General features: G+C 48.9%; 1 protein-coding gene across 4 annotated transcripts in view; it reads right to left on the bottom strand.

Moving 5' to 3' along the window:
* Nucleotides 1–1,343: 1,343 nt before the first annotated feature.
* Nucleotides 1,344–25,352, bottom strand: part of LOC123025366 (c-Maf inducing protein) — a 171,135-nt gene continuing 147,126 nt past the window's right edge. For all 4 annotated transcript variants that reach the window (XM_044433979.1, XM_044433980.1, XM_044433982.1 and 1 more), the window contains 11 exons: nt 24,272–24,337; nt 19,973–19,999; nt 18,526–18,574; nt 17,561–17,668; nt 14,977–15,093; nt 13,763–13,903; nt 12,273–12,320; nt 10,604–10,750; nt 8,682–8,787; nt 6,537–6,607; nt 1,344–3,421 (listed from right to left, as the gene is read on the bottom strand). In XM_044433979.1, coding sequence (XP_044289914.1) covers nt 3,368–3,421; nt 6,537–6,607; nt 8,682–8,787; nt 10,604–10,750; nt 12,273–12,320; nt 13,763–13,903; nt 14,977–15,093; nt 17,561–17,668; nt 18,526–18,574; nt 19,973–19,999; nt 24,272–24,337 — 934 coding nt within the window. In that variant the 3' untranslated portion in view covers nt 1,344–3,367. The remainder of the gene's footprint in view (nt 3,422–6,536; nt 6,608–8,681; nt 8,788–10,603; nt 10,751–12,272; nt 12,321–13,762; nt 13,904–14,976; nt 15,094–17,560; nt 17,669–18,525; nt 18,575–19,972; nt 20,000–24,271; nt 24,338–25,352) is intronic.

Below are 25,352 nucleotides of genomic sequence, written 5' to 3'. Positions count from 1 at the left end.
GCACACAGGTGTGATGCATGGAGACCATGAAGAAGGGGCAAGGGCATCTGCTGTGATTCCTTCACCCTGCTGCTGCTGTCAGGACCAGAGCAAGCGGCTGATAAGCCAGCAAGCTGCCATGGTGGCCAAGCACCTCCAGAGGCTCTTGCTAGTGGCCCTTGCTGGAATGCGGGTCCTCGACAGGTGTCCAACCATGCCCACTCTTGCTGAGGCCCTGCAAAATTTCCAACTGCGTTGGAAGCCAATTTGCCTTGGGCCGCAATTCAAAATGCTGGTTTTGGCCTACAAAGCCCCAAGTGACCTAGCATCTTTCAGGTATCCTGGCTCAGGTTCTCATCATTCTCAGCCAGCACGACCAGTGGCCAGGAATCTGGCGAGTTTTAGGATTCCAAAAACTGCTAGAAGGCACCAGGCTGGGAGCACTAAGTAAGTGGAGGGCCACCTGCTCCTATGCAAACCTGCCTGATGTGCAAAATCTCACAAACCATGACTTGATTCTGGCTCGATTCTCGAGGTCTGCGTTCTTAAAGCAAGCTGTGACCTTGGGGGATCAGTCTCGTGGTACGGAGGAAACCTTTACACTACCCCATACTGGCTGAGCTCGTCACCATCAACGAAGACACTTTGGCAAAGCTCCTCTTGAAACTCCAGGGCTGCACCATGAGGAGAGGTCCTTCCATCATGCCTCCTTCTCCACCAGACCTCCAGGAGCAATGTTGGCAGGCTGGTGGCCCACAGTGTGCAAGCCATAAGGAATTAATCCACCTTTTCATCCAAGTTTCACAGATGAACAGCCATTTTCTAAACAGACCTGATAGCTTGCACCAAGCTGGTGTCCCCCAGACCCACTGGACTATTCGATTTTTAGGGTGCTTTGCAGTCATACGACCAAACAAGGCAGCACCACTGAGGATGGCTCGTTTTTATTCCTTACCTCCTCTCTTCCTTGTGGAGGAAAGCCCTTCTTTGATCTTGGGGGCCATGAGAGGCATTGGCGAAGTGACCGAGCACCATGGCATTCTCCATCTACAGCAGGGGCATGGCCCCTACTTCCTCCCTGGGAGGAGCAGGTCACAGAGAGGAGCAACTTACACCCTGTAAAAGGGTTTTGCCTTGGAGAAGAAAAAGAGAGGGGAAAATGAAAGGCAAACAGGAGCCACTAGCAAATTCCACTGACGGCACTTATTTCCTTTCCAGCTGCTGCAGAGTTTAGGTTAGTCTAGCTAGTGTAGCGGTGCTTTCCAGCTACATCGTGGACCTCTGGACTGCTCTCTGCTCTCCCTTTCCAAAGCCTGTAACATCACGCTCTGTACATAAAGCAAAGAAAGGACGATGCACGCCGCTAAAAGATACTCACTTGCAGTTTATTTTTCACCTGAAATTATTTCACATCTTTTTTCCTTTTTCGTTTTATACACGGCTACAGAACAGTAGTAATCCATCAGTAAAAGCAACAGTGTTAAGGATAAAATGTTGGCGTAAGGTTTATCTCCCTTTTTTCTTTTCTTTTTCCTTTTCTTCCCTCACTGATTTTATTAGACAGCTTGGGATATAAGGCAGAAAAAACAAAAACTATCACACTATATGAATTAAGACTTGAACCAACCATTTTTGTTAATGGGTGTGTGTGTTTATTTTTATATATATATATATTTATATATATATATATATATATATGGGAGAATCAAGAGATGGAGACTCAAAGTGTGAATAAGCTACCTATCAACAAAATTAAAAAAAAAAACCTAAGACAACTAGAACAGTAAAAGCTTTGCTTCCCATGGAGTACAATTAAATATATATATATTTATATATATATATATATATATTTATATATATGTATAAAAATTACATTGCCTGGATGTTAATCTCAAGGTGCAAAAAGAACTGAATAAACTTGAAAAGTAAAACAAAGAAAAAGTTTTGCTTTTTTATTTATATAAAAAAAGAAATTGCTCCATTCAAAGATTGCTATTCTTCGGAGGGTGGAATCCAAAACCATATTTATAAAAGAAAACACATTTAGGAGAGACAGGGAAGTAATCGTAGGAGGATAAGAAAACACATAGTGGTTATATCTTCAGGTTGGTACATAGAAACCCGTCAGATCAAAGAGGGCGTATCTCCATCTTTTGAACTGAAGTGACCTGTGTAAGAGGCAAGCAGCCCAGGTGCCAGAATGACGGGAAAGGATCTGTGGAAAGAAAGTGTCTATCTGGGAGGAAGGACTTTCCCTTGAAATATTGGACATAAGCAGAAACCAAACAATACCAAGAGATACCCTGGCAAGTCTGACACAGATGCTTGATGGCTCAACTTAAGTTTTATGCAAAACTCAAGTTCTTCTGGCTACCCTTTTCCGGAAATGAGTAAGAGCATCTTACCACCCGAAACATCTTAACCCTGACACAGTTTTAAAGTAGGACTTGGGTCATTCCCTGACTATTCGCAAATGCCCACCCATCTTTTCACTTTTGTATCTGTAATATAAATATATTTATATGCCTATTTTCCATTGTCTGAACAAAACGCGAGGCAGTTACAAATCAGAAATGCAGTGAGCTGACGGCTGTGACAGACACAATGCAATACGGGAGAGCATTGCTAAAATGTCATTATTTAAAAAAGGTTTTCCTTGGTTATTTAAACACAAAGAACAGCAAGATGGCAAACTAGCTCATACAGTACTAGACGCGAAACAAATGAAAACAAACAAAAAAGATAAAAGAATTAACAATTCATAAATAAGAGACAGGTCCCAGACCTGTTATTTGTGAACCATTTCTTAAATAGGTGCATTATGTAAATTGTATGTACAACAAAATTACTTTGTATAATGATCATAAGTACAGAGCAAGAGGTGAAAATCTTTTTCTTCTCTTGATTTCTCATACTTACTTTCTTTTTTTTAATAGCAGGAAAGATGGAAAAGCACCTTGAGGGTGAGATCCATTCATGGAAAAATATGAAAAACTGATATATATTCTGGTGTATTCTTTTCTTCCCAAATGGCATGTAGAAACCGCGCACACGCACATAAAAAGCAAACGAAAATCCAGATGGGCACCGCCTCTTTCCCTAACCTGTTTGCAGCCACACTGTCTTGCTTCCCCACCCCCATTAATTTAGACAATATTGAATTTCATCGTACAAAACTGAAAGAATTTGGCCAGGGTTTGGGCATGTGCTGTTCCCTCCCACACACAAAACCGCACTCGCTACCTCACAAACACAGCTCTTAAAAGCAAACTCCTCAGAACTTGCTGCTCTCTATACACAGAAGCCAAAAGTTTAGTTCTCTGCCTTTTTATGGTTTCCGAAATACTTCTCCTTTTTGTCAAAAACTAAAAATTCAGCAGAAGAGGTTTCACCAGGCTTCGGTGTAGCGAACATCCACTTCCTTCAAATTGGGCAATTTTGCCTGGAGAAAAAGAAAACCGGGAAGGGAGAGAGAAGGGCATCATGATTAAACAAAATCCACCAGGATCCTGCTTCTGATACCAGTGTGAAATCTTGGGCAAAAGTATTTTCTAGCCCAATCAGCTACTTTTAATAGGAGTTTACCAGGGAGTTTGAATGGGAGTTTATAATCTTGTGCGTGTGAAGCTGCAGTTTACCACTAATCTGCAGTTCCTCCCTTTTAGCCTGCCATCTTTTCCACGCTTTCCCAGTTTTTCACAGATTGACCCAATTTATTTATTTTATTTTATTTAGAATATTTATATGCCGTCCTGTCGTGAAGGCCTCATACATACGTATTCAACCCAGAATATGGATTAATTACGCATTACCCCTGAATCATGGTTTGTCACTGGGCTGTCGGTCTGTGCCGACCCTTCCCTTTGATCTGACTAAGGATTGTTAACCACAAACAATCCAGGAAGAGAGCTCATGGTTTGTTGTTGGGCTGTTCCAGATTGCTTGTAGCTAACAACCCATAGTTAACCCAAAGTGCAGGGTTCATACATTAATAACAACTCACAATTCAACAGCAGCAGCCAAAAAGCCTCACAGTTCAAGGCGCCACACAATTTAATATCAACCCCTGTTCAAGCCACACTCTGGCTTGCCACTGCGTGCGAGCCAGGCCACTGCACCTGGTGCGACAGCCTCCGATTCCCTCCTTTTGCTGCTATGCCAGGCCTGCGTCTGGGTGGAATGGACTCCTTCTCTGGGCACCACAGGGAGATCCCCCAAATCAGGAGGAGGTGGGACAATGAACCACTGCAGTTATTCCGAGTGTGCAACGCCCAGGTATTGTGTCTGAGAAAGGGATTCCGCCCGCCTGGGAAGCGCTCACACACTACAGGTGATTCTGACAGTGCCCAGGCGCTGCCATGCATGGAGGAGTTTCACAGGCAATCGTCTTTATGCAGAGAAGGCCCCTTCACACAACCCTGGTGAAGGCTGCTGGTGTACGTGGTGAAGGAAGCAGGTGGAGCACCACCCCATCCTCCCTCTTCTGAACTCCCTCACAGATTCCAACTGCTCTCCCGATCGCAGCATCCCCTACTCAGGAAAGAACTGCAGAAAGCAGTGGCAGGATAAGAGGAGAGGGAATGCCGAGTGCTGGGAAGGAGACACCGGGCTGCGGATCGCTTTGGATGTGCAAAGGGAATGTGGTGCTGTCAGGCAGAGGTGGGGAGTCTCTGGCTGCGCTGGCTGAGCTGGGATCGGGCCACGTTTGGCAGCCTGCATGGCAGTGGTAAAGGGATGAACTGCTGCTGGCTTCCTGCAGGCTTGAGGAGATCGTCTGTCACAGGCAGAGTGTTGTGCCTGACGGCTCGACAGAGATGTCGACTCGCGAGAAAGAGTCAGACGTTCACAGTGAGACTCAGGCGTTGGGACAAGGGGACTTGTACTTGGGGCCCAGTGCCCAAACGGCCCCTCTGCAGCCTGACTCTGGGACTGCTGAGCAAATAGCCTCCCCACAGCCTGACTCTTTGCCTTCTGAGCAAATAGCCTCCCCACAGCCTGACTTTAAGGCTTCTGAACAAGTAGCTTTTCCCCTCATCCTGACTTGTTCAAGCATCCTGAGGTGCTTGAACAAGTTGCCCCCCCCCCGCCTCCTGACTCTGAAGCTGCTGGGCAGAGTTCAGGAGAGCAGTAAACCTGGCAAACGCCCAACGTAGGCGGAGTTTAAGGCGTCCAGATCAGTTGCGTCTGGACCAACTGAGACGACAGGACAGAGGTTTGTCCCACCCACGAGCGGAAAGACGTGACAGGAAAATCTAATCCCACGTGGGCTTCTCAGATACTTCGGAAAGGAGGGGGCAACTGTGTTGCTAGGAGCTCTCGGCTAGAGCTTATCTGTTGCATCCTAAAACTTGTAGAAAGTAGCAATAAAAGTCTTAGTTTTATGGCCCACTGCTGTGTGAGTTAATAGGAGACGTGAGTTACAGCCTCACGGCACAGAGGAATTTTGCAATGGCTGCCTTTGTGGGAATACCAGTGTGTGCACAAAGAAGAATCCTGTTTGTGTCGTCAGAATGTGGTCACATAAAAGTACCTTTTCATAACTGCGCCATAAGGAGGAAACAGCTCAGTACTGGAGCGCACTTCTTCCATACGGAAGGTTACAGTTTCAGACCCTGAAGAGCACCATCCTGCCACACAGTCAGTGCCTAGGTTCAGACAACACAATAACCCGCACTCAAGGGTTGGCTGTCGCTGAAACGCGGGTTCTCGTGTTGCCTCAACCTCGCCGCACTAACAAAACCTCGCTTGTTATTCATGAAAGACCCATGGAAAGAACCGTGGTTTGTTCATTTCGTCTGAATCTGGACAACATGGTAACCCACATTTGAATAACAACCCACGGTTTAATGGCAATCCGTACTGAGCTTCTGAGCATCGCTGATTAAATTATCTGAATTCACTCCAGTGTTTCATGATGTTTCTATTATCTGGGTGAGTCACAGCTGCTGTGACCAAAGCATGCGACAGCACGATAAAGTGGCACATCTCAAAACATTTAGGAGCTTAAAACTACAGCATAAAACCAGAGTAGAAGATCAGCAGCTGTGCAACAACCTAAAAATGCGACAGTGGATTTTAAAGCAAAGAAAAACAAAAACTGGAGGACTAAAAAGCACGGGAGAAGAAGAAGGTCCTAGCCTGAAGCTGGACCAGCCACAACAGGGGTTCCAGGGGAAAGCATTCCTCCACCTGAGTGCCAGGACCGAATTCCCAGAGTGGGCATGCGGCTCACTCCGTCTGTGTGGAAGGCTCTAAGGAGTGTCTCTGAAGGTGGTCTCTGGATCCAGACAGGTGTAACCTGATATGAGGGCCCTTCTTCTGTACGTTTCTTTAGGTTCCATTTCTGAACAGCTTCGGAGGTGCTGCAACTTGGTCTCAACCTACATCTTTAATTAGGTGGGGCCTGGGCCCTTTACAGGACCACCCAGTGGCAGAACGGCTATTCTGGAATTCTGCAACATCCGTGGCGGAGCTAAGATGCTGCTTCTAGCTTATGCATATCACCTTGCTCCAAAAACATTCTAGATTGGCCGAAAGCTTTAATCTGCATGACGTACCTTAAGATCTTCATAGGTGTCCGCTGAAAGCTTGGTGCTGTTCATATTTAAACTACACAGGCTTTTCATGGCTAGGAAACAGAGCACATAATACGTTATGCACACATGAAACCTACATATCCGAACATAGATTGACAGTGACAGGGGCACCTGCATCTTCTGGCCTTGCCATCATGTTTAGCTACATACCCACCCTGCCAAGCTCCAACACTGTGAACTGGGCTTTGGGAAGTCACTCTAGCAATATTTGGTTAACGGACATGAGAGCTGGAAACTTGAAACAAGTTATTTAGAAGATGATAAAAAAAATCCCAAAGTAGAATAGCACTTCAAATATAAGGCATGGCATGGTGTATATAGGACCCAACTGCATATTTTTCCTGGGTTTTGGTAAGGAGGGATAAGGAGGGGGAGAACTACTCAAAAAGTCCATAGCCGGACAAGAGCTGGCACCAGGCTAAAGGGGCCAACAGCCTGCCGGGCGCTGTGGGTTCATGAGGTACAACACTTCTTGGCCAAACGAAAGCATGGGGTGGCTAAGCGCATCAGGAACCAGGCAAAACCTTTGCTGGAGTCAGCTCTTTAATAACACTTTAAAATGTATACAGAATCCACCCCACCTTCTTCCCACTCCTCTCTGTCTCCTTGCTCTCACTCGTTTTTCTTCTTGCAAAGGGAGCGAGTGCACGCACAGCCCCATGGACCTTCTTGACGGGGGGAGAGTCTCACATATTACCCCCCAACACACTGTATGCACTTGCATTAAAATATAACATGCATCACATCCTATTTTTATGTTGTGTGTGCGCACACCCAAGTACATCCCTCTCAACTTCACACATTGCAGTTTGTTTCTGTATCTTTAAAGGGTGTCTGTGTGTGGCTTCCTACACATTTAAACCCATAAAATAAAATGCATAAACAAACTGCAGCTACATCCTGAATTACAGGCTGTGCATTGAGCCAGGTTGGTTGAGTTCCAGGGTCCTTTCCATATTACCTTGAATATGAACCATTCTCTGGATTCTGCGTTTCTATGGGAAGGGAGCAGTTTTCATTTGGTAGAGCTTTCCTGTGAATCCCTTCTTACAGTGGTACCACCCAGTCCCTAGTCTGCAAGGATTCTGGTCCTAATGCAAGCTCACTCAGGTACGCAAGGCAGGAACTCACACACTACCCTCAGCTCCACTAGATACCTTTGCTGCCTTCGCAGGAGAACGAGGCCCAAGTCTGTCAGATGCAGAAAGTTCCCAAGACTTATTACATGCTTTGAGATTGGCCTTCATCATAGCATCTTTATAAAATCTGCCTCAACTGCATTTTAGAGCAACCAGGAGCCTCAAAGTAAACCTTATGCCTAACTCAGCAATGTGATTTTGACATCCTATTCTTTCCAAACTTCTGTGTTTGGAATGCTGTTCTGCCATTCTATTTTTCTAATGGACACCAGGGCAGTGAAGCTGGAAAACTTTCCAGCAGATAAAGGTAGTTTTAATAAATTGTGTTATTTATCACAAATGTACAGCCATTTCCTAAACAGGTCTGGGGGTGGCTTTCCTAAATTTGGTGGCCTTGTTGCTCAATCTATTATTTGTGTTAGGGTAGTTAGTAATCCTAAGACTAAATAAGAACAATAATAGAAGAACAACGACCTGGAGCATGTTTTAAAGTACTAAAAACACTGAAGCCATGAAGAACTTTAATAATCAAGCAACAGATTAAACATTAAATGCTTTCTAAAAAAAAAAAAAGATGGTCTTAACCCAACATCTAAATGGATGTGATCAAGATGCCAGGAAGCGATGATCCCATCTTGCTGATGGTTACAGGAGTGATGCAGCAGCTGGAGTGGAATGGCTGGCTGCAGACCACACGTTTTTCTCTGGGTTACGTTCTGGGGAACAGCTAGCCTTCCAACAGATTCCCACTGCAGCACGCGCAAGTCAGAGAACCATCAAATAGGAGATTGGAGCGGACCCATGAGGCCACCAAAGCCAACCCTGGCTCACTGCAGGCCTCCATGCCAAGGCACCCGGACAGACGGAGTGTCTCAGCAGAGTGCCAGCCCTTTACAGAGATGGCCAAGCGGCCCTAAAACCGTCATCATTCATTCCTGCCTGCTTTTCCGTGTCTTGGTTCACTTACAGCTCAGTGCCAGCAGCCCGGCATCAGTTACAGGTGTTTCGCACAGGTTGAGCACTTGGAGCATTGTGAGGTGTTCCGAGAGAAGCCGCAAACCTGCATCTCCGAACTGTGCAGGACAGAAAAGACAGAAGCAGGGTGAGGGTTTGGGACAGGACTAACTGGAAGACAGGACTGGAGTTCATGGAATTCTCTCTCGGAATCCTGAAATTTGCATCCACACAGTGATGTTTGTTGGCAGCAGGTTCAAGGCAGAGAGAAGAAGGGATAAGTAACCCAGACTGCAGGATGCAGCAGTGTGGATCCAGGAGAAACTCATGGAGGACAGGCCTCATCAGTGGCTGTCAGCCACTGGGGGCGAGAATGGGGGAAGGCCTTCACACCCACGTGGAGACTGCAAGGTGGCACGTGGGAGGCACTGCACACACGAGCCACGGGGCCCAAATGGGCATGTTTGGCCCTCCTGCAAAACATGGTGTGTCATGAAACCCAACAGGGCTTGCTGCCCCGAGAACACCATCCCCACCATGAAGCACAGTGATGGTGAGGCTGCTTTGTCTCCACGGGGGCTGGGAAACTGGTCAGGGTTGAGGGCAAGATGGATGGAGCCCAACATAGAGCAGCTCTAGAAGAAAACTTGTGCCAGTCTGCAGGGAAACTTGGATTACGCTGGAGCTTTCCCATCCAGCAGAACATAGAAACAGAGTGAGGCAGAAGGGGCCTCCCGGGCCATCTAGTCCGACCTCCGGCACCAGCCGGCTCCGCTCACATCATGCCCACCATGTGGATGTCCAGCCTGTCCTTGAACACCCGCACCAATGGGGCCTCCACCACCTCCCGTGGAAGCCCATTCCACACCCTTGGGGTCCTGACTGTCAGGAAGTGCTTCCTGGCATCTAAATGGAACCTTGGCTCCCTGAGCTTTGCTCCGTTGGAGCGCATCCTGCCTTCCTCTGCAGGGGAGAACAGGTCTCTGCCCAAACACACAGTCAAGGAAACACTGGAGAGGCTTCGAAGCAGGACCACTAAAACCTTGTATCTCAAGCCACCTGGGAGTATTGGCAAGACCTGAAAGGTGATGCTCACCAACAGTCCTGCTCCAACCTGATGGAGCTGCAGCAGTTTTGCCAGCAGGAACAGGCAAAAACGGCAGGACCGTCTTCCCCAAGAGGACCCGTGGTTGTCCTCGCTGCCAAAGCGGCTTTGACCAAGCGCCGAGTCAGGGGGTGGCGCTTACGCAAGCAGTCAGCTCGGTTTGCTGCCGCTTGCTGAGCTTTCACGCCACGGTACAAAGATGTTGCACCTAGCCAGGGTTCAGGATGATGTGTACATCAAGTGGGAATATTGCCAATTAGATCCATTTCAATTTAATGGTACGATACAACCAAGTGAGGAGAAGTCCGAGGGGTCGGACACTTCTGAGAGGCACTGGAGTTGTTAGAGTCTTGGACTCGGGAGACTTGGGTTCAGGTTCCCGCTCAGCCATGAAGTCCACTGGCTGACTTCGGGGCAGTTAGTGACGTTCGCCCTAACACACCTCACAGGTTTGTTGTGAGGACACAATGGAGAGGAGGATGTCCATGAAAACTGCTTTGTGCTCCTCACAAAAGGCAAAAAAGCCAGGATATAAACACATGTGGTGCACAGAATGTATATACCGTTGGGCTGTTTTTACCGCTGTTAGCTGCTTAGAGAGCCCTTAGAGCAGCCTATAAATTTGAAAATAAATAAAATAACCAAACAGGAGTAGCAGCTTTCTTGCAGCTGGGCTCCCACGTTTAGTTTTAAAAATGGAAAAGGTGAGTTTTGAGGTAGGAAGGGTTCCTCCCTCTTCCACATGCATTTTTGCCAGTCCACACTGCCAATCCAGCCACTTCAGATGAGTTTTCACTTGCTGCGCCTGTTGCTGCTTGCAGAGTTCATACCTGAGTCGACCACAGGTTCAGCTGCTTCAGCGAAGGCAGTTTGATGAGATGCTCTGCACAGGCACTCGTGACATTGGTGAAGGCCAGGCTGAGGTTCTCCAGGTTGCCAAAGGAGCCTGAGCTTAGCAACCGGGCCAGGTCTGCATCCTGCGGGGCAGAAGGTTGCATGGATCAGAGGCAAGAGATGCCTGCAATCCCGCCAGCAACATCCGAAGCCTAGCACTTGTGACACCTGGCACAGTTCCTCTTGGGCCCATCTCAGATCTACCCCTGAGTTCTAATGAGCCATGCCTATATTCACAATCAGAATGGGATCGTTAAACACACGTGCTGCAATTAAGTTTGGCGGGCACAATTTTCCGATGTATCTTGATGCCACTGTTTTGCTTTTCATGTAATGAGACAACAGCATGCAAGAAAGGGGAAACAAATTACTTATTTAATGAATTAATTTACTCGTACATTTACACTCAGCTTTTATGACCTGCTGTTCTACAAACACTACTCAGAGCAGTGCTCTCAGCCTAAGGCAAATAAAATTTAAAGAGCAAGTAAAAAGAGCACAGCCCTGCAGAATGGGGAGAAGCTCTGACGTCCATGAAGACAGGTAGTCCTGCCTACCCATTTAAAACTTTTCAACACAGGGACAAGAATTAGAATGCTGCAAACTTTTTTTAACACTCTGACCTGGTTCAGATGACAAGGCAAACTCTCCATGGAGTGTTGTCATGGGTTGTCGTGTCATGCCCACACAGTCCAGCTTAACCAGGGTGGGTACCCTGCCACCCCCCCCCAAACAATTCACCTTAAGGAATCATGGGTTGTGCTAGGGTTGTTGTCACCCATGCTGGGTTGTCTGAACTCACCATGGGCGAGCCACATTAGCTAGCAGCCACTTGGGCACGAGAGGCGGAATTCCCGTTGCACTTGGCAAGCAGCTGTTGTGTTGGGCTTGAGCAGAAAGATGCCTTCTGGCATTGCTATTCGCTGCTCCTGCAGCACAGCAGAGCGTCTGCCCAGAAGCACCTTGGGGACCGTTTCCAGTCTCAGCCGGAGCATCACGCAGGGCGGAGGGAGGAGCAACGTCGTCCCCTGCTTTCCCCTCGTCCCGCTCAGGCTGCGAATGAGGAGGGCAGCTCTGCAGAGGGGCTCCAGCAACTCTGGAATCTCCACCTGAATGCCCCACACTGCCTTTGATGAAGTGCCAGTCCAAGGCCTCGTGGGAATTTGCGTGGCAGTCCTCAGCCGCAGCTGCCATTTACATTTCCCATAATGCTCCAGAGCAAGGCCGTGCTGGGAGCACGATGGGAAACTTGGACAGTGCGTTCAGGGCCTGTGGCCTCAGCAGGGGGTTGCAGGCGCTCCATGCAGACACCAGGCCTGTGTCACACATTCCCTTTCAGAAAGGCTCCTAGCAACCCTGCGAGGTAGGCCGGCAGAGCACCAAGTGAGCACACTGTCAGGGTAAAATTGCAAGCGACCAGGAGAATTCACATGCTACACCAGAGCGGGGCTGAAGTCAAATCACATTCAACCCACTACTCAGACAGATCTGCTCAGGAGCTCACTGAGCTCCAGTAACGAGTTGGAGGAGGAGAATTCCTCCCCTCCCCACACGCTCACAGTATAATTGCAATGAAAGGGAAAGAAGAGAAAGAGGATAACTCACGGTGGATTTTGACGGCAGTGTTAACCTGGTGGGCCCTCCTTTCCTTTGCTGCAAAAGAACAGATGGCGTGAAGACAAGCACAGGGACTCTACTGCAGTGGCAGGCAGCAAAAACCGGCTGATGCTGCAGGATCCGGACACGCAAGATTAATCAGAAGACCTGCCCCGTGCCTGCACCCAAAGGCCCGGCGAGGAGTGTGTGGATGGACACGGATGCCACCGTTCGGCGGCCATTAGCTCTGCCTTGCTGAAACACTGCACCGCCTTCCCAGGCTTGAGCGGCTGTGCACACGGGGGTGACCCGGCCGATTCGGGCCGTGGGGCTCCGTGCCGGCAGTGCACCCGGCCCGATGTCGTGGTGCGTCCCCCTGTGCCATGCAGCCCTGCTTCTTACCCATGTCCTGTTCCTGTTCTGGTTGAAGTTTGCCATTAAAATCAGTTGAAACAGGCAGCCCGGCAGGCTGTGAGGCAGGCGCCCAAGCTGGTCGCACGCCAGCGTGCAGCTGATCTGCAGCTCCCGTGCAGAGAGCTGCAGATCAGCTGGGAGCTCGGATCAGATCAGACGGAGACCCCAGAGCGGCGCTTCTCAGCGCCGGCACCCTCACAAAGGAGGCTTCTCACAGACCTCCCAGAGGTCTGCCAGGTGTGCCAAGTTCCGCCTGTACCACCTGGGGGCCCCCACCTGCCTGCCTGTCTCCATGGCAAGGCAGGGGGCATCATGGGCTGGGCACATGCCGCAACTCAGGGGGCGTGACGGGGGCTACTGGACTTTCTCCCCCCCAGGAATCCTGTGAGGGGCAGGTTTGTTCAGGGCAAACCAGCATATCCTTCCTTCAGGCAGATCTCCGAGCCGAATCGGGCCCTCCTGAATCCCCACCCCGAGAGCCACACGCTCTTCCCCAGCACCAGCTGCTTTATTGTTAGCACCAACATGTACTGGGGCAGGTCAGAGCTTTTGCAGAATTTCCCCCACATTCTAAAAAGTTGAGGCACCTCCCCAATGTCTTAGCAACCGGCAGCAACAAGTAAGAAAGTTACGCTCGTATCTCCTGGCATTTTTCCTCAGCTTGGTCCCCCTGCCTCGACTCCGTCACTCTGCCTGTGGCCCCATCTGCCTCTGGAAGGCTGCTCCCACCGCTTTCCCTGCTCCAAAATAAAAGACGGCCCTTGGGCCAGAAGACTCTCCCCTCCACTACTTTGCTGCGAGAGACAGGGGCTGGCCTGGCCCAGCACCCACAATGTCCCATGGAGAAGGGTGCGCAGAAGGCGGAAGGGCAGAGGTTTGAGAGCCCAGCTCCCAGAAGTCCCTGCCAGTGGCGAGGGACATGAGGACCTCCGCTTTCCCTCTGCCACTTCTTCAGAGTCCCAGCCCATGTGCACTGGACTCGGGAGGCCCATCTGGAACGAGAGGCCCGCCACGCCTGGGCCAGCCCGGCGCCCTCTGCTCCCGCCGTGGGCGCAGACCTGGCAGGGAGGGCTGGAAGCTCTCACCAGCTCTTTCAGCTCCCGCTGCCTGTCACAGAGGTGCTCATACATCTTCTTCCCCACATCGGTGCTCTCCAGGGTGGAAATGATCTGGAGCTGGGTGTCCTTGTTGTCTATGATGTTGTATTCCAGCATCAGGCAAAGAATCTGGCGAGAGAACGAGAACGGCATTTGCCCTGCAGCTCCTGGGTCAGGGAACGTTTCAGCGGGAACCACAGACACTCCCCCGTCAGCAGGTTTCTTGAGGGGGAACTTTGGTCTAGGAGCACTTCCCCCCCCCCCCCGATTTATGTCCTGCCTTCTTCCTACAAAGGGCTCAAGGCAGCTTCCATCATTCTCCTCCTCCATCTTATCCCCACAACAACAACCCAGTGAGGTAGGCTGGGCTGATTCTGTGACTGTCACCCAGTGGGCTCCATGGCTGAGCGGGTCGCCTGAGTCCCAGTCCCAGGCTCTTAACCACCACGCCGCACTTGGCTCTCTCATTTTGATCTCAAGAAACCTGTGGAGCAGGTCCAGCCGAGCGAAACCGACAAGCTGAGGACCACTCAGCAAGCCTCATGGCTGGCGGACATGAGCAGCCAGGTTTCCCCTGGAATTTTCCTATGGACCCCAAGGGCTGAATCGCTGGGATTCAGGGCTGAGAAATCTTCACGGTGCCTTTTTAAACCTGCCAGGGATTACACTCAAAATAGCTGTTTATTACTCAAAGTTTACAGTAGCACAACTGTAAGAGTTGCATTTGGTTTCATTTTTGCATCTGCTATGTGCATTGCCAGCCACCCTGGACTGTCTTTGGACAATACTGGGCAGGCAGAATAGAAACACACACAGACGAATGGCTGCAATGAATGAACTGGGTTCTTCTCTTCCGCGAGATGCAGCAAATGGGTTTGATCGCATTGCATTCATATGGCGCTTCTTTCCCTCTTGCTAGGAACAAAGGCAGCCTACACAGTCCTCCTCCACTCCATTTCATGCTCACAACAACCCTGTGAGGTGGGCTCAGCTGAGAGTGAGTGACTGGCTCCAAGTCACCCACTGATCTTCATCGCTGAGCAGGGACTCCCAAGACCCGCGTCTCGCAGGTAGCACCCTTTCCCGTCAAAGGCCACCCAATTACCATCCAATGAGCTGCAGAGGGTGAAGGGGAGAGACGATTCTCCCTAGGGCCCAGGCTGCCTAACGGCCCCTCTGCAGAGCTGGAGAATCGGACTCACCTCCACCATGGTCTGGTTGCCCCTCAAAGCCAGCAACATACAAGGACCTAATTTGTTTTCAGCCAGCGAAAGCAGGAACTTTTTCGTCTTGTAACAAGAGCCCATTAAAATATGAACCTGCGAGAGTGGGAGAGAGTGCTGGGTTAGAGACACAAGCTTGGGAAACAGAATTCTGTACCCCTGTAAATTGGAAGGTATGGCTGTGAAAGCTGGACCATAAGGAAGGCTGAGTGCCGAAGGATTGAGGCCTTTGAATTGTGGTGCTGGAGGAGACTCCTGCGAGTCCCTTGGACCGCAAGGCGATCAAACCGGTCAGTCCTAGAGGAGATCAACCCTGACTGCTCTTTAGAAGGCCAGATACTGAAGATGAAACTCAAATGCTTTGGCCACCTAATGAGAAGGAAGGACTCCCTGGAGAAGAGCCTGGTGCTGGGGACAATTGACTGCAAAAGAAGAAGGGGGCGGCAGAGGATGAGGTGGCTGGATGGAGTCACTGAAGCAGTTGGTGTGAGCTTGGGTGGACTCCAATGGATGGTGGACAGGAAGGCCTGGAGGAATGCTGTCCATGGGGTCGCGATGGGTCGGACATGACTTTGCGACTAACAACAACAACCACCCCTGTAAAAGATGCTGACATGAATTCGGGAGCCCTTTGCTGCAGTCCGAGAGAAAAATTCACTTCAGATGGTGGAGAGGTGGCAAGCTGGTGGGTTCAGGGGTTCACTCTTCCATTTCGCTGCACCAAAAGGACAAGGCCTGTTGGGACACCATTCTGTTCAGCCTTGACCTCAGATCGCCTCACAGGAAAAATCAAAAGTGCCCCCCCCCCATCCCTGCTCCTTTCCTCAGAGGCCTCCTGTTGAGCTTAATGGCTCACCTTCCGAGGGAAGCAACTACAGAGGGATGCAGAGCTGAAGGGCTGGATTCCATTTCAGAGACGCTTCTGGGGCCAGCAAAAGGGGATGCTCAGATGCAAAAGGGGTAGGACCAGCATGCCAGCATCTTTCAGTTTCAAGCTCGCGGCATTTCAAAGTTTTAGAATGGGGAAAATACAGCACAAATGCTAGGAAACTACCAGACTCTGTCTCTGTGTGCGTGTGTGTGTGCGTGTGTGTGTGCGCGCGCGCGCGTGCGTGCGTGTGTGTGTGTGTGTGTAAGGGACCCTGTCTCCCAAGGACACCCCCATTTGTACAAAAGGCGAGGGGAGGGCATTTGATTCCAGAAAATAGCCTCAGGCAGAAAGAATCAGGGGGAGCAGTAAGAGAAGAGGATGGAGCCAGGGCAAGGGGACCATGTGAGAAACCCTGGAGAATCAGACCGGGACGCGTCTGGCCCTTGGGCCTGAGGTTCGGCACCCGTGAACTGCAGCCTCCCTGGATCAGAGTGGGGCCTACGCCCAACTAATTCCCTATCTATTCCCTGCCACCAGGAATGTGCTAGCCTGAGTCATGGTCCTCCAGGACATTCCTGGGAGAGGTGTGTGTGTGGCTGGTGCTAAGGGTGGTATGGTTGGAGAAGCAGAAGCCAGCTGGAACAGCCACCTGATTGGGGGGTGGGGTGGGGGGGCTCCCTGAGGGAGGGTCGACTGAGGGGGTCTTGCCCATGGCCCTCAGAAGCCTGGAGCTGCACAAGTGCAATTACCGAATGGGCCCTGCAGAGCTGCTGTGTGTGCTGCACTTCACGAGTCCACCAGCTCCCTTACATGCCCTCCTTGTGGCCGCGAACCCCCTCCCAGACGAGCCTTTCGAATCCAAATCAGTGCTCTGGATCGGTTTCCCCAGCCTGAGGAAGCAGGGCCACTGACTGGGAATTCTGGGTGTTGCAGTCCAAATGTGTCTGGGAGGCACAAGGTGGAAAGCTGCTCTGGATTTTACAGATTAAAATGGTGGAGTTAGGCGCTCAACACCCGCCCCCAGCATGATGCCCCCCAGCTATGGCTGGACCAACTCCCATCAACTCCAGACAGCACAATCAATAGTCAGGAATGCTGGCAGGAGTTGGGAAAGGCTGGGGTAGATGGGACTTCCTTCCCCATTAGTCCTGGATTCCGCATGAGTCAAAAGCCAGTCACAAGGGACTCCGCATGCTGTGGCGCAGGGACTGTGGAAATCCACAGAGGTGAAGCTGTGAGACTAGGTGTTGCATTTCTGCTGCAAAGTGCTCCTCCCCACATGGAAAGTGTGGGGAGCGGGTATGCAGGGAGAGTGGGGAGAAGCCTGAGGCAGGTGGTGCTGCAAAACTCCATGGCACTGCTCCCTACTCACGGACCACCCTTCTGAGTCTCCGTAATGCCCCCCCCCCCCACAAACAACATCACATCACGACCTTGCATTATTCCCAAGCAAACTCAGGAGAAAAATGGCAGCCATCACTGGTCACCCTCAAAATCTGGATCTCTCTTCTGAGTGCCTGGCCCAGCCTGAGCTCCGGAAAGACTTCTGAGGGGCCGCCTCCTTCATGGTACCTCTGTATGTGTAGGACTTCCTCTCTTGCCCATACAGCCAGTGGGGGATGTTATGGTCCAATGGGCTGGTGTTGCTGTATGAATTACGGCAGAGCAGCCCTGCGCTTCAGAGATACGTACCATGCTGGCAAAGAGCTCTCCGTCGTCATCACACGCCACGCCTCCGGGGCTGTAGAGCTGGAACCAGCCGTCTTTGCCAGCCCGCACACTCAGCAAACAGGAGTGGACCTGCCCAGCCAAACACAGACCAGGAGAAGGTGAGGACCCCTCTTCCCTAACCCTCTTCTAAACCATTGTACAGAGAAGCGAGCCGCCGGGAGAACAAGGAGTGCTTTCGTTGCGTTTGGCAACACTCAACTCATTCCAGCAAGCAAAGTGGGCAAAATCTGAGCATGGAAATAATTATGCTTGAATAAGTAGGTGAGGTGGGACATGGAGGAAACCTGTTGGGGCAACATGGGGCACAGGATTAAGGCTTCCAACCAGGCACTTGGAGGCAGGGAGGAGAGAATGGAGATTATGGCAGAATCCTTTCCCTTCTGTCACAGAAATAAACAGTCCCTGTAATTTAGAGACCCGCTATCCATGCATGCATTCCACTCTGGTCAGTGGGAAGGCTGTTTTGTTAGGTTAACGTAAATCTGCCCCAAGCTGGTGCTCTCCAGATGTTTTGGACTATAACCCATAGCCAGGGGCGATGGGAGCTGCTGTTCAAAACACACAGAGGGCAGCACATCTGGGGAGGAGTTCTCTAACAAAACAAAGCTTTATCTTTTGCTTCAGCTTTTTCAACAGAAGATGGGGGAATTATTTGCGGTATTTATTTTGCAGAAGAATCAATCATTGTGGGCTGCAGATTCCTCTAATGCTGTGAAACCAGCAGCAGATCGTAGACACGCAATGCAGGTTCCATGTTTACACAAGATGCAAGAAACCATCCATCTCACGAGCAGCATTACAACCCTGGGTGGTAGAGAGCAAGGCAGACAAGGCCACGCGTCGGGACCCAGAGCTACTTCAGACCAGAACATCCCGACAAGCAGTACTCCCCGTCCCTTAGATCATTTCACTGGAACAAGACTCACTTCCTGCCTTGGATCTTCCGCGAATCTTTGAATGACGTACTTCAGTTCCCTTGAAAGGGCAAAAGATAAAACAAGACAAAAAAAAAGCAGAAGGGTGACTGGCTACTGGCTGGTTCCAAAATGCACTCAGCTGTTTCATTTCATTCTGGCTGTGCTTTCAGAGACTGACGTTCCTCTTCTGCAGAGGTTATAGGCGAATGAACAGGATGCACATTTCACAGGAAGGAATTATGAGGTTTCTAGACAGAGCTGCCAAGGTGGTGCTGATAGACTAGGAAGGGGCTTTGTGACTGCCGGAGAAATCCACCCTGAAAGTTACTCTGGAGCACTCCCTAAAGGCTCACAGCCTCCACTCCTTCTCAGCTGCAGTACTTTCCTTAACTTGGCAGAAAGAATACTGTTTTTATTACAGCAAGTTCATAACGATCACATGGTACGGACCTGCTGACTGTCCTTCCACTTCAGACTGCAGAGGAATAGATTGAGGGCAATGCTGGAGTGCCACAGAAAAAGGCTGCCCTCCACAGAGAAAATAAGCACTTCAGCTAAAGAACATCTTTCTCTGATCTGCCACATTTCCAAAGGCAAGGAAGCATATTTTTTTGTTTTTTTTTTGTTTTATCTGGGGAGGCATTAGAAATGCAATTTCCCCAAATTCTGGTCTAAAGTGGTGCATTCTTGCTAGGCTGTACTATTGGCGATTTGGTATCTGCAAGTCATCTCTTTTTCTTTTTCTTTTTGGCAACCCCCGCCCTCTGGTGCAAGTGGAATCAGTCCCTGTTTGCTGTAGCTCCATTAACGATAGCTGTGTGAGTGCCATGGATTTTAATTCACTAATAATTTTGCAGGGATTAATATCTCCACCTTTCTATCAACTTTACTATCTGAAGCAGTACGCATCATCTGCAAAGTAATTTCTTAAAATTGCATAATTAATACTCTCTCCCACAAAACACATACATAAATAACAGAGCTAAAGTACTCTAATAACAGCAGCAAACTCCAATTCAGCACTCCATTTCTTTCCTGGGTCTAAGTCCAAAGTCTGGCAGCCACAGTGTAAAGCGGCAGAAGTTTCTGAGCAAGTCTTCAAGGGAGGCCCCTCATAGACAGCATTACAGTAGTCTAGGTGATCCTAATTGATAACTGAATAACTGCAAGCATCTATCGGTAGGAGAGATGGCCTAAAGATGGATTGCACTTTTGGGCCCCATGGCAACTGCCAAAAAGCCAAGAGCTGTTTGCTCAACTCCACTGTTTTTATTAAAAATATTTGTGACTGGTAGATACGGCAAGGGGGAACTTTCAATCCAACATTTCTTATTCTGCTAGCAACCTTCAGAACCTCAGTGCTGTTATGGAGCAGAGAAACACTGACATCAGCCTCCGGTGTCCCTGGTTTATCTATATGACCCCAGAAAATCTTTTCAAGCAAACAAGCACTTACTTTGTGAACTTCTCGTGTGCAAGAGCCCTGAAATCAAATACAGAAAATTATGAGCGATTTCCGTCATTTTCCTTCAGGCAGCTGTTTCCTAAAATAGTTATGAGTTCATGCCAAGAGACAACTCCGTGTCTGCATTATATGAACACTGGGTGCAGGAACTCACAGAGCACCTGCAAGGCAGAAAGATGGGCAAAGCACATTTTAATAATCTTAAACAGCTTTTCCCAACTGGCCGCCCTCCGGATATGTTGGGTTACAAATCCATCCACCCCAGCTGGCATACCAAAAGATGGCGATGATGGAAGCTGTCATCCAACGCATCCAGAGGGTGTCCAGTGGGTGATGGCAATGTAACGTTGCTGTTGTTACATCACTATAACACCCATAGCCAAAGCTCTCTGGGCAGTTCACCCATCCAGATTTCGACCAGGCCCAACCCTGCTTTGCTTCCAAGATCAGGCAGGAGCAGTTACTTCAGGTTATATGAAAGCTTTCAACATAATGCTGAAATCATATCGGATAAAGAGGGATACGTGTAAAAGAACACTCAATCAGAAGACTCAAAATCGGGAAGATCCACCATTCTCTTCCATCTGCTCCGGCTCCAAGTTCATTTTCAAGCCCAATTCAAAGTACTGGCCGTAACATCCAAAGCCCGAAATGGCCCTTAGCTGCCTAGGTGTGAAGATCACCTTCCGTGGTTCTTTTCCCGGAACCCCAGCCAGGCTGCTCTAAGAAAAGGGCCTCTTTCTGCTGTGCAACCCCAGCTGCAACAGGTGCTTCCCAGGGAGGCGCTTTGCTCTGTATTCTTCCAGGCTCCAGGTGAGAGTTCCATCCTTTCTCAGGCATTGCAGCATTCCAATTCATGTTGCTTTCAAACTGCTGCTATATTGTAAAACTTGGCACTGCTGCTTGATTTTATTTCAGTTTTCACACTGGTTTTCTACTGCAGTTTTAAACATTTATATTGTGTTTTATTATTTCAATTATTACAAACTGCTTAGGGAGCTTCAGGTATAGGTTAAGGCAAACCGATCCAGACCTGTTTCTCCTCGTCAGACCTGCTGAGCCAGTGGCTTCGTATCACCTTCTGTTTAGGATTGGTTCTAGGGTTAGGCACAGATTTTGGTCGGGCCACATTTTGAAGCAACGCAACCTGGTCTTGTGCTTCCAGGCTAATGTGCAGACTGAAATGTAGCTACTGGCTTAAAATATATTTAGACAAGACTACTTCAAGAGAAAATAGGCTGTGGGGGAGGAGGGCAGAGGACATGTTGCATTCCCAGATCTGAGGTCAGAGACAAGGTTCCAGCCTTGGAGATGGGAATCCATGCTCCAATCCGCCTCACCCGCCTCACAGGCATCATGGAAAAAAATCCACCACCTGCCTCTCTGGGAACAGAGGTTTGACCCTGGAAAACTGGACCGCCTTGCTTAAAGGGAGCATCCCAGGTGACAGGGACGAGATCTCAGAGGCTGGGCTACGGTGTGCCCTGTGTCCTTGGCAGCCTCTCCCTAGCGGCAATGCAGAGCCGGGCCCACCTCCAGCGTTCCTGCGGCGCTTGGGGCTGCAGGGGCCACGGACATCCTAGGCAGATACGGCCGCTAGGGGGAAATTCCCTGTGTGCTTAGACAGGAAAAAGTCCTCTGAGTGTTGCAGGATGTTTTGCTGCCCTGACAGGCTGAGCTTTAAGGGTTCACATTTCCTAAGACAAGAGGTCGAAATATGGATTTGAGTAAGCAGTGTCACACAGAGTTAAAACACAGCCGCACACAAAGGTTAATGTGGAAATAATGACTGGACTCATCAACAAGGTGGGGGAGAAATTTGCTCCAGGTCAGTTTTGATAGCAGAAAATTCTCTAATTGCTCAAACATTTGGCACAGGGACTGTGAGGTTTTTAGGAATTCCTGCCAAAGGAAAGTCTTGTAGGCCTGATATTAAAGATCCATCAGGCTGGCAGGTTTCTATAGTGACTATTTTGAACTGTTTTGGGCTTGCCTTTAGCCTGGAGAGGTGCTATATAAATACTGAGATAAAAACGGAAAAACTAGCACTGAGGTGCACCAAATAAATAAAGGAATAAATAAAGGAAAAGCTAGCACTAAACTGAAGTTATTCCACAGGGAGATGCGGTCATCGAAGACACTAATGGAAACTTTCAGGACCCAGTAACAGAAAGTGCAGGCTCGTAAACAGGATTTTCTGCTCTACTGCAATCCCAGGTGTGCTCATTAATTGCACCCCAATTAAGCCGTGGTCACATCTAATTAGTGTGGCACATTAGTTAAGCAATTAATGGTCACCCTCACAAAGTGCCAGCATTAACGTAGTGATCAGCAATCCACACTGACTCTTTGGTTAGAGAAACTGATGCACAGAAAGTGAGGCCAGGAGTGTCCGCATCGCCTCAGTCTTTCCAGAGCGTGCGCCATTCACGACAGCTCAGCCTTCCGAGGCCCCAGGCCACTGAGGGATGCCATAAGCAGGCAAATTGGGCAATTACAGGCTGTAATGCTTGCCCCTCAGAGATTTGCATTTCATAAACACTCGTGTCATTAATAGGTTTCAGAGGGAGATTGTCAGCAGCTCTTGCTCTGCAGTCAAACTCTGCTTATGGGAACAAACACGCTTCTTCTTGTTACTGGTTTGACGTAGCACGCTCAGCCCACCGTGATGGCCTGGCACCACCGCCTTTTTGTTATTTGATCCCACGAGACAGTCGATCCTGTTCATTTCTTACTTTCAAGGAATTAATCTCAGTCTAGTAGGGCTTTAGGGCAAAGAGAATCTGTCCTTCCCACTCCTCAAACAGGCAGAGAAGCAATCCAAGAATTGTACTTTCCTGGACATAGGCTGAAGATGAGATAACAAGGGAGCTCAGAGGATGTATCTGAAACTCTGCATTGTCATAGAATCATAGAATAGTAAAGTTGGAAGGGGCCAAGAAGGACATCGGGTCCAACCCCTGTTGCTGCAGGACACCACGTTACACCATCCCACTCAGATGGCTGCCCAGTTTCTTCTTAAATGTCTCCAGTGTGGGAGAGCCCCCCACCCCTCCAGGCAGCTGGTCCCACTGTCGTGTTGCTCTGACACTGAGGAAGCTTTTCCTGACGCCCAGCGTGAATCTCGGTTGTTTCAGCTTGAGCTGATTATTCCGTGTCCTGCACTCTGGCACCAGCAAGAAGAGATCTTGACCTTCCTCTCTGTGACAGCCTTTGAGGGACTTACAGAGGGATATTATGTCCCCGCTCAGCCTTCTCTCATCAAGGCTGAACATGCCCAGCTCTCAGTCTCTCCTCACAGGGCTGTGTTTCCAAACCCTGGGTCATTTCTGTTGCCCTCCTCTGGACCCTTTCTAATTTACCTGCATCAGACAAAAGGAACTGAAAAATGGCTGACACCCTTCTAGATGGACCCATCCTGCTGTATCTTCTTCCTGCACATGGTTGCCTCCTTGTCTGCCACGTCTGACCAGGGAAAACAAGCCAAGCGATGCACAGGAAAAACTGAGCGACAAAGAAAGGACTAACCGAGCAGGTTCAGGCTGTGTTTAGTCCATTGATGTGCCTGATAGCTCTGCTTGAGGGTGAGCAGAGAACAAGGATAGACAAATCAGGCAATGTCAGTTTCTCGTTTTCCAGTCTGAATGCAGTTTATTTCAAGCTTTTGACTTTTTCTTTTTTAAAAAGTACTTATGAACACTTGCATGTATTTTTGCATGCATTTCCCATAAATGTGCATTTTTGTGCACACTTTGGTCTGCACATTCATTTTTGGCAAACCATCTCCCCAATATACTGTACATTTTTTTACCCCTTTTTGATTGTTGAATGCCACTGCAAAACTTGAAGAACTGGATGTTTCAAAGAAAAATGGAGTTTCAATTTGTATATTGGTTCAAAAGTGTGAAATTATGTAGGTTCACAGTGAAATACAGACCAAATGAATGTTTACCCTTGGCCCTATTTCTAGATCAAAGTGCATACAAAGAATGCTTTCTAAGCACTATACAAATATTTTGGCATGAAATATTCTGAACTGGTTCTATGAAGAGCTTTTGCTACCGTTGCCATCTTCCTTTTAAGGCTTCCTCCTTAAAACTTAAGCAAAGTATTTATGGTTTAATTTTGCTTCTTGAGTTTTGAAAAGTCTCTACTGTGTATTAAAGAATTTATAAGCAAGTCAATTTGAATTGTCTACACGTCTCCAAGCATCAGCAAATCTGACCAATATTCATCTAACATGCTGCTACAGAAAGTGGCACACAGAGGAATTTGTTGCCATGGACTTACTCTTTGGGGAAGGGGATGGGTTGAAGTAGGCTGGCGAGAGAAGGTCTCCAATCATCATAGTCAGATCTGAAAACAGAAGAGTGCTGTTAGCTTAGACACAATATATGCCTCTATTGTTTTATTGGCTCTTTATTTATCAAGCGTACAGTCCACCCTGCAGAGTTGTTCTGGCCGAAATCCACCCAGTTGTAGTTGTTTAGTTGCAAAGTCATGCCCGACCCATCACAACCCCATGGTCAACATTCCTCCAGGCTCTCCTGTCCTCCACCATCCCTCGGAGTCCACCCAAGCCCACATGCACTGCCCCAGTGACCCCAGCCAGCCACCTCGTCCTCTGCCATTCCCTTCTCCATTTGCCATCAATAGTTCCCAGCATCAGGCTCTTCTCCAATGAGTTGTTCCTTCTCATTAGGTGACCAAAGTATTTGAGCTTCATCTTCAGTATCTGATCTTCTAAAGAGCAGTCAGGGTTGAGTTACTGTAAGATTGGCTGGTCGGATCTCTTTGCAAACCCACCCAGAGCTGGCCCTAATTAAATGTTCCTCACTCCAACAAAAGGAGCATCTTTGGTGCTTCCTTCCATTTGTTCAACATCAATGGGTTTGTTTCTAAAATTCCATGTATAGTACATTATACTACTAAGGCACAATTTTCTTGTATGATTTATCTCAGTTCTATAAGAATAAATTTGTAAGCATGGACTAGGCTGGAGTCTACTGGCAAACTGGCATGGCTGTCGAACTGTTTGGCAGAGTAGACAGGAAGTGAAAAGCTAGTATTCTGGTACATGCATCGTATGTTTTGTCTGCGCCCTTACCAAAGGGAGGTGAACCACTGTTAAATTAATTAAAATGGAGACTACAAGAGTAACTGGCAAGAGAAAACTTAAAGGACTAACAAGCTTTCCTCAAGAACTGTGCGACAGCTCTGAAGTAGCACTGCCCTATCATTGGACAACTCTCATTGTCCCTATGAGAAGACCTGGATACAGTCAAAGTACAGCAAAGGGAAGGGGGCACTGTATTATTATTAATTTAAGGAGCCAGAAAATTACAGAGCTGCCAGCCTCTGATAAGCTGGG

This window comes from Varanus komodoensis, unplaced genomic scaffold (assembly GCF_004798865.1).
Source record: "Varanus komodoensis strain SLA01 unplaced genomic scaffold, ASM479886v1 scaffold27, whole genome shotgun sequence".
Classification (NCBI taxonomy): Eukaryota; Metazoa; Chordata; class Lepidosauria; order Squamata; family Varanidae; genus Varanus; species Varanus komodoensis.
This window is presented reverse-complemented; position numbering and strand designations above follow the sequence as displayed.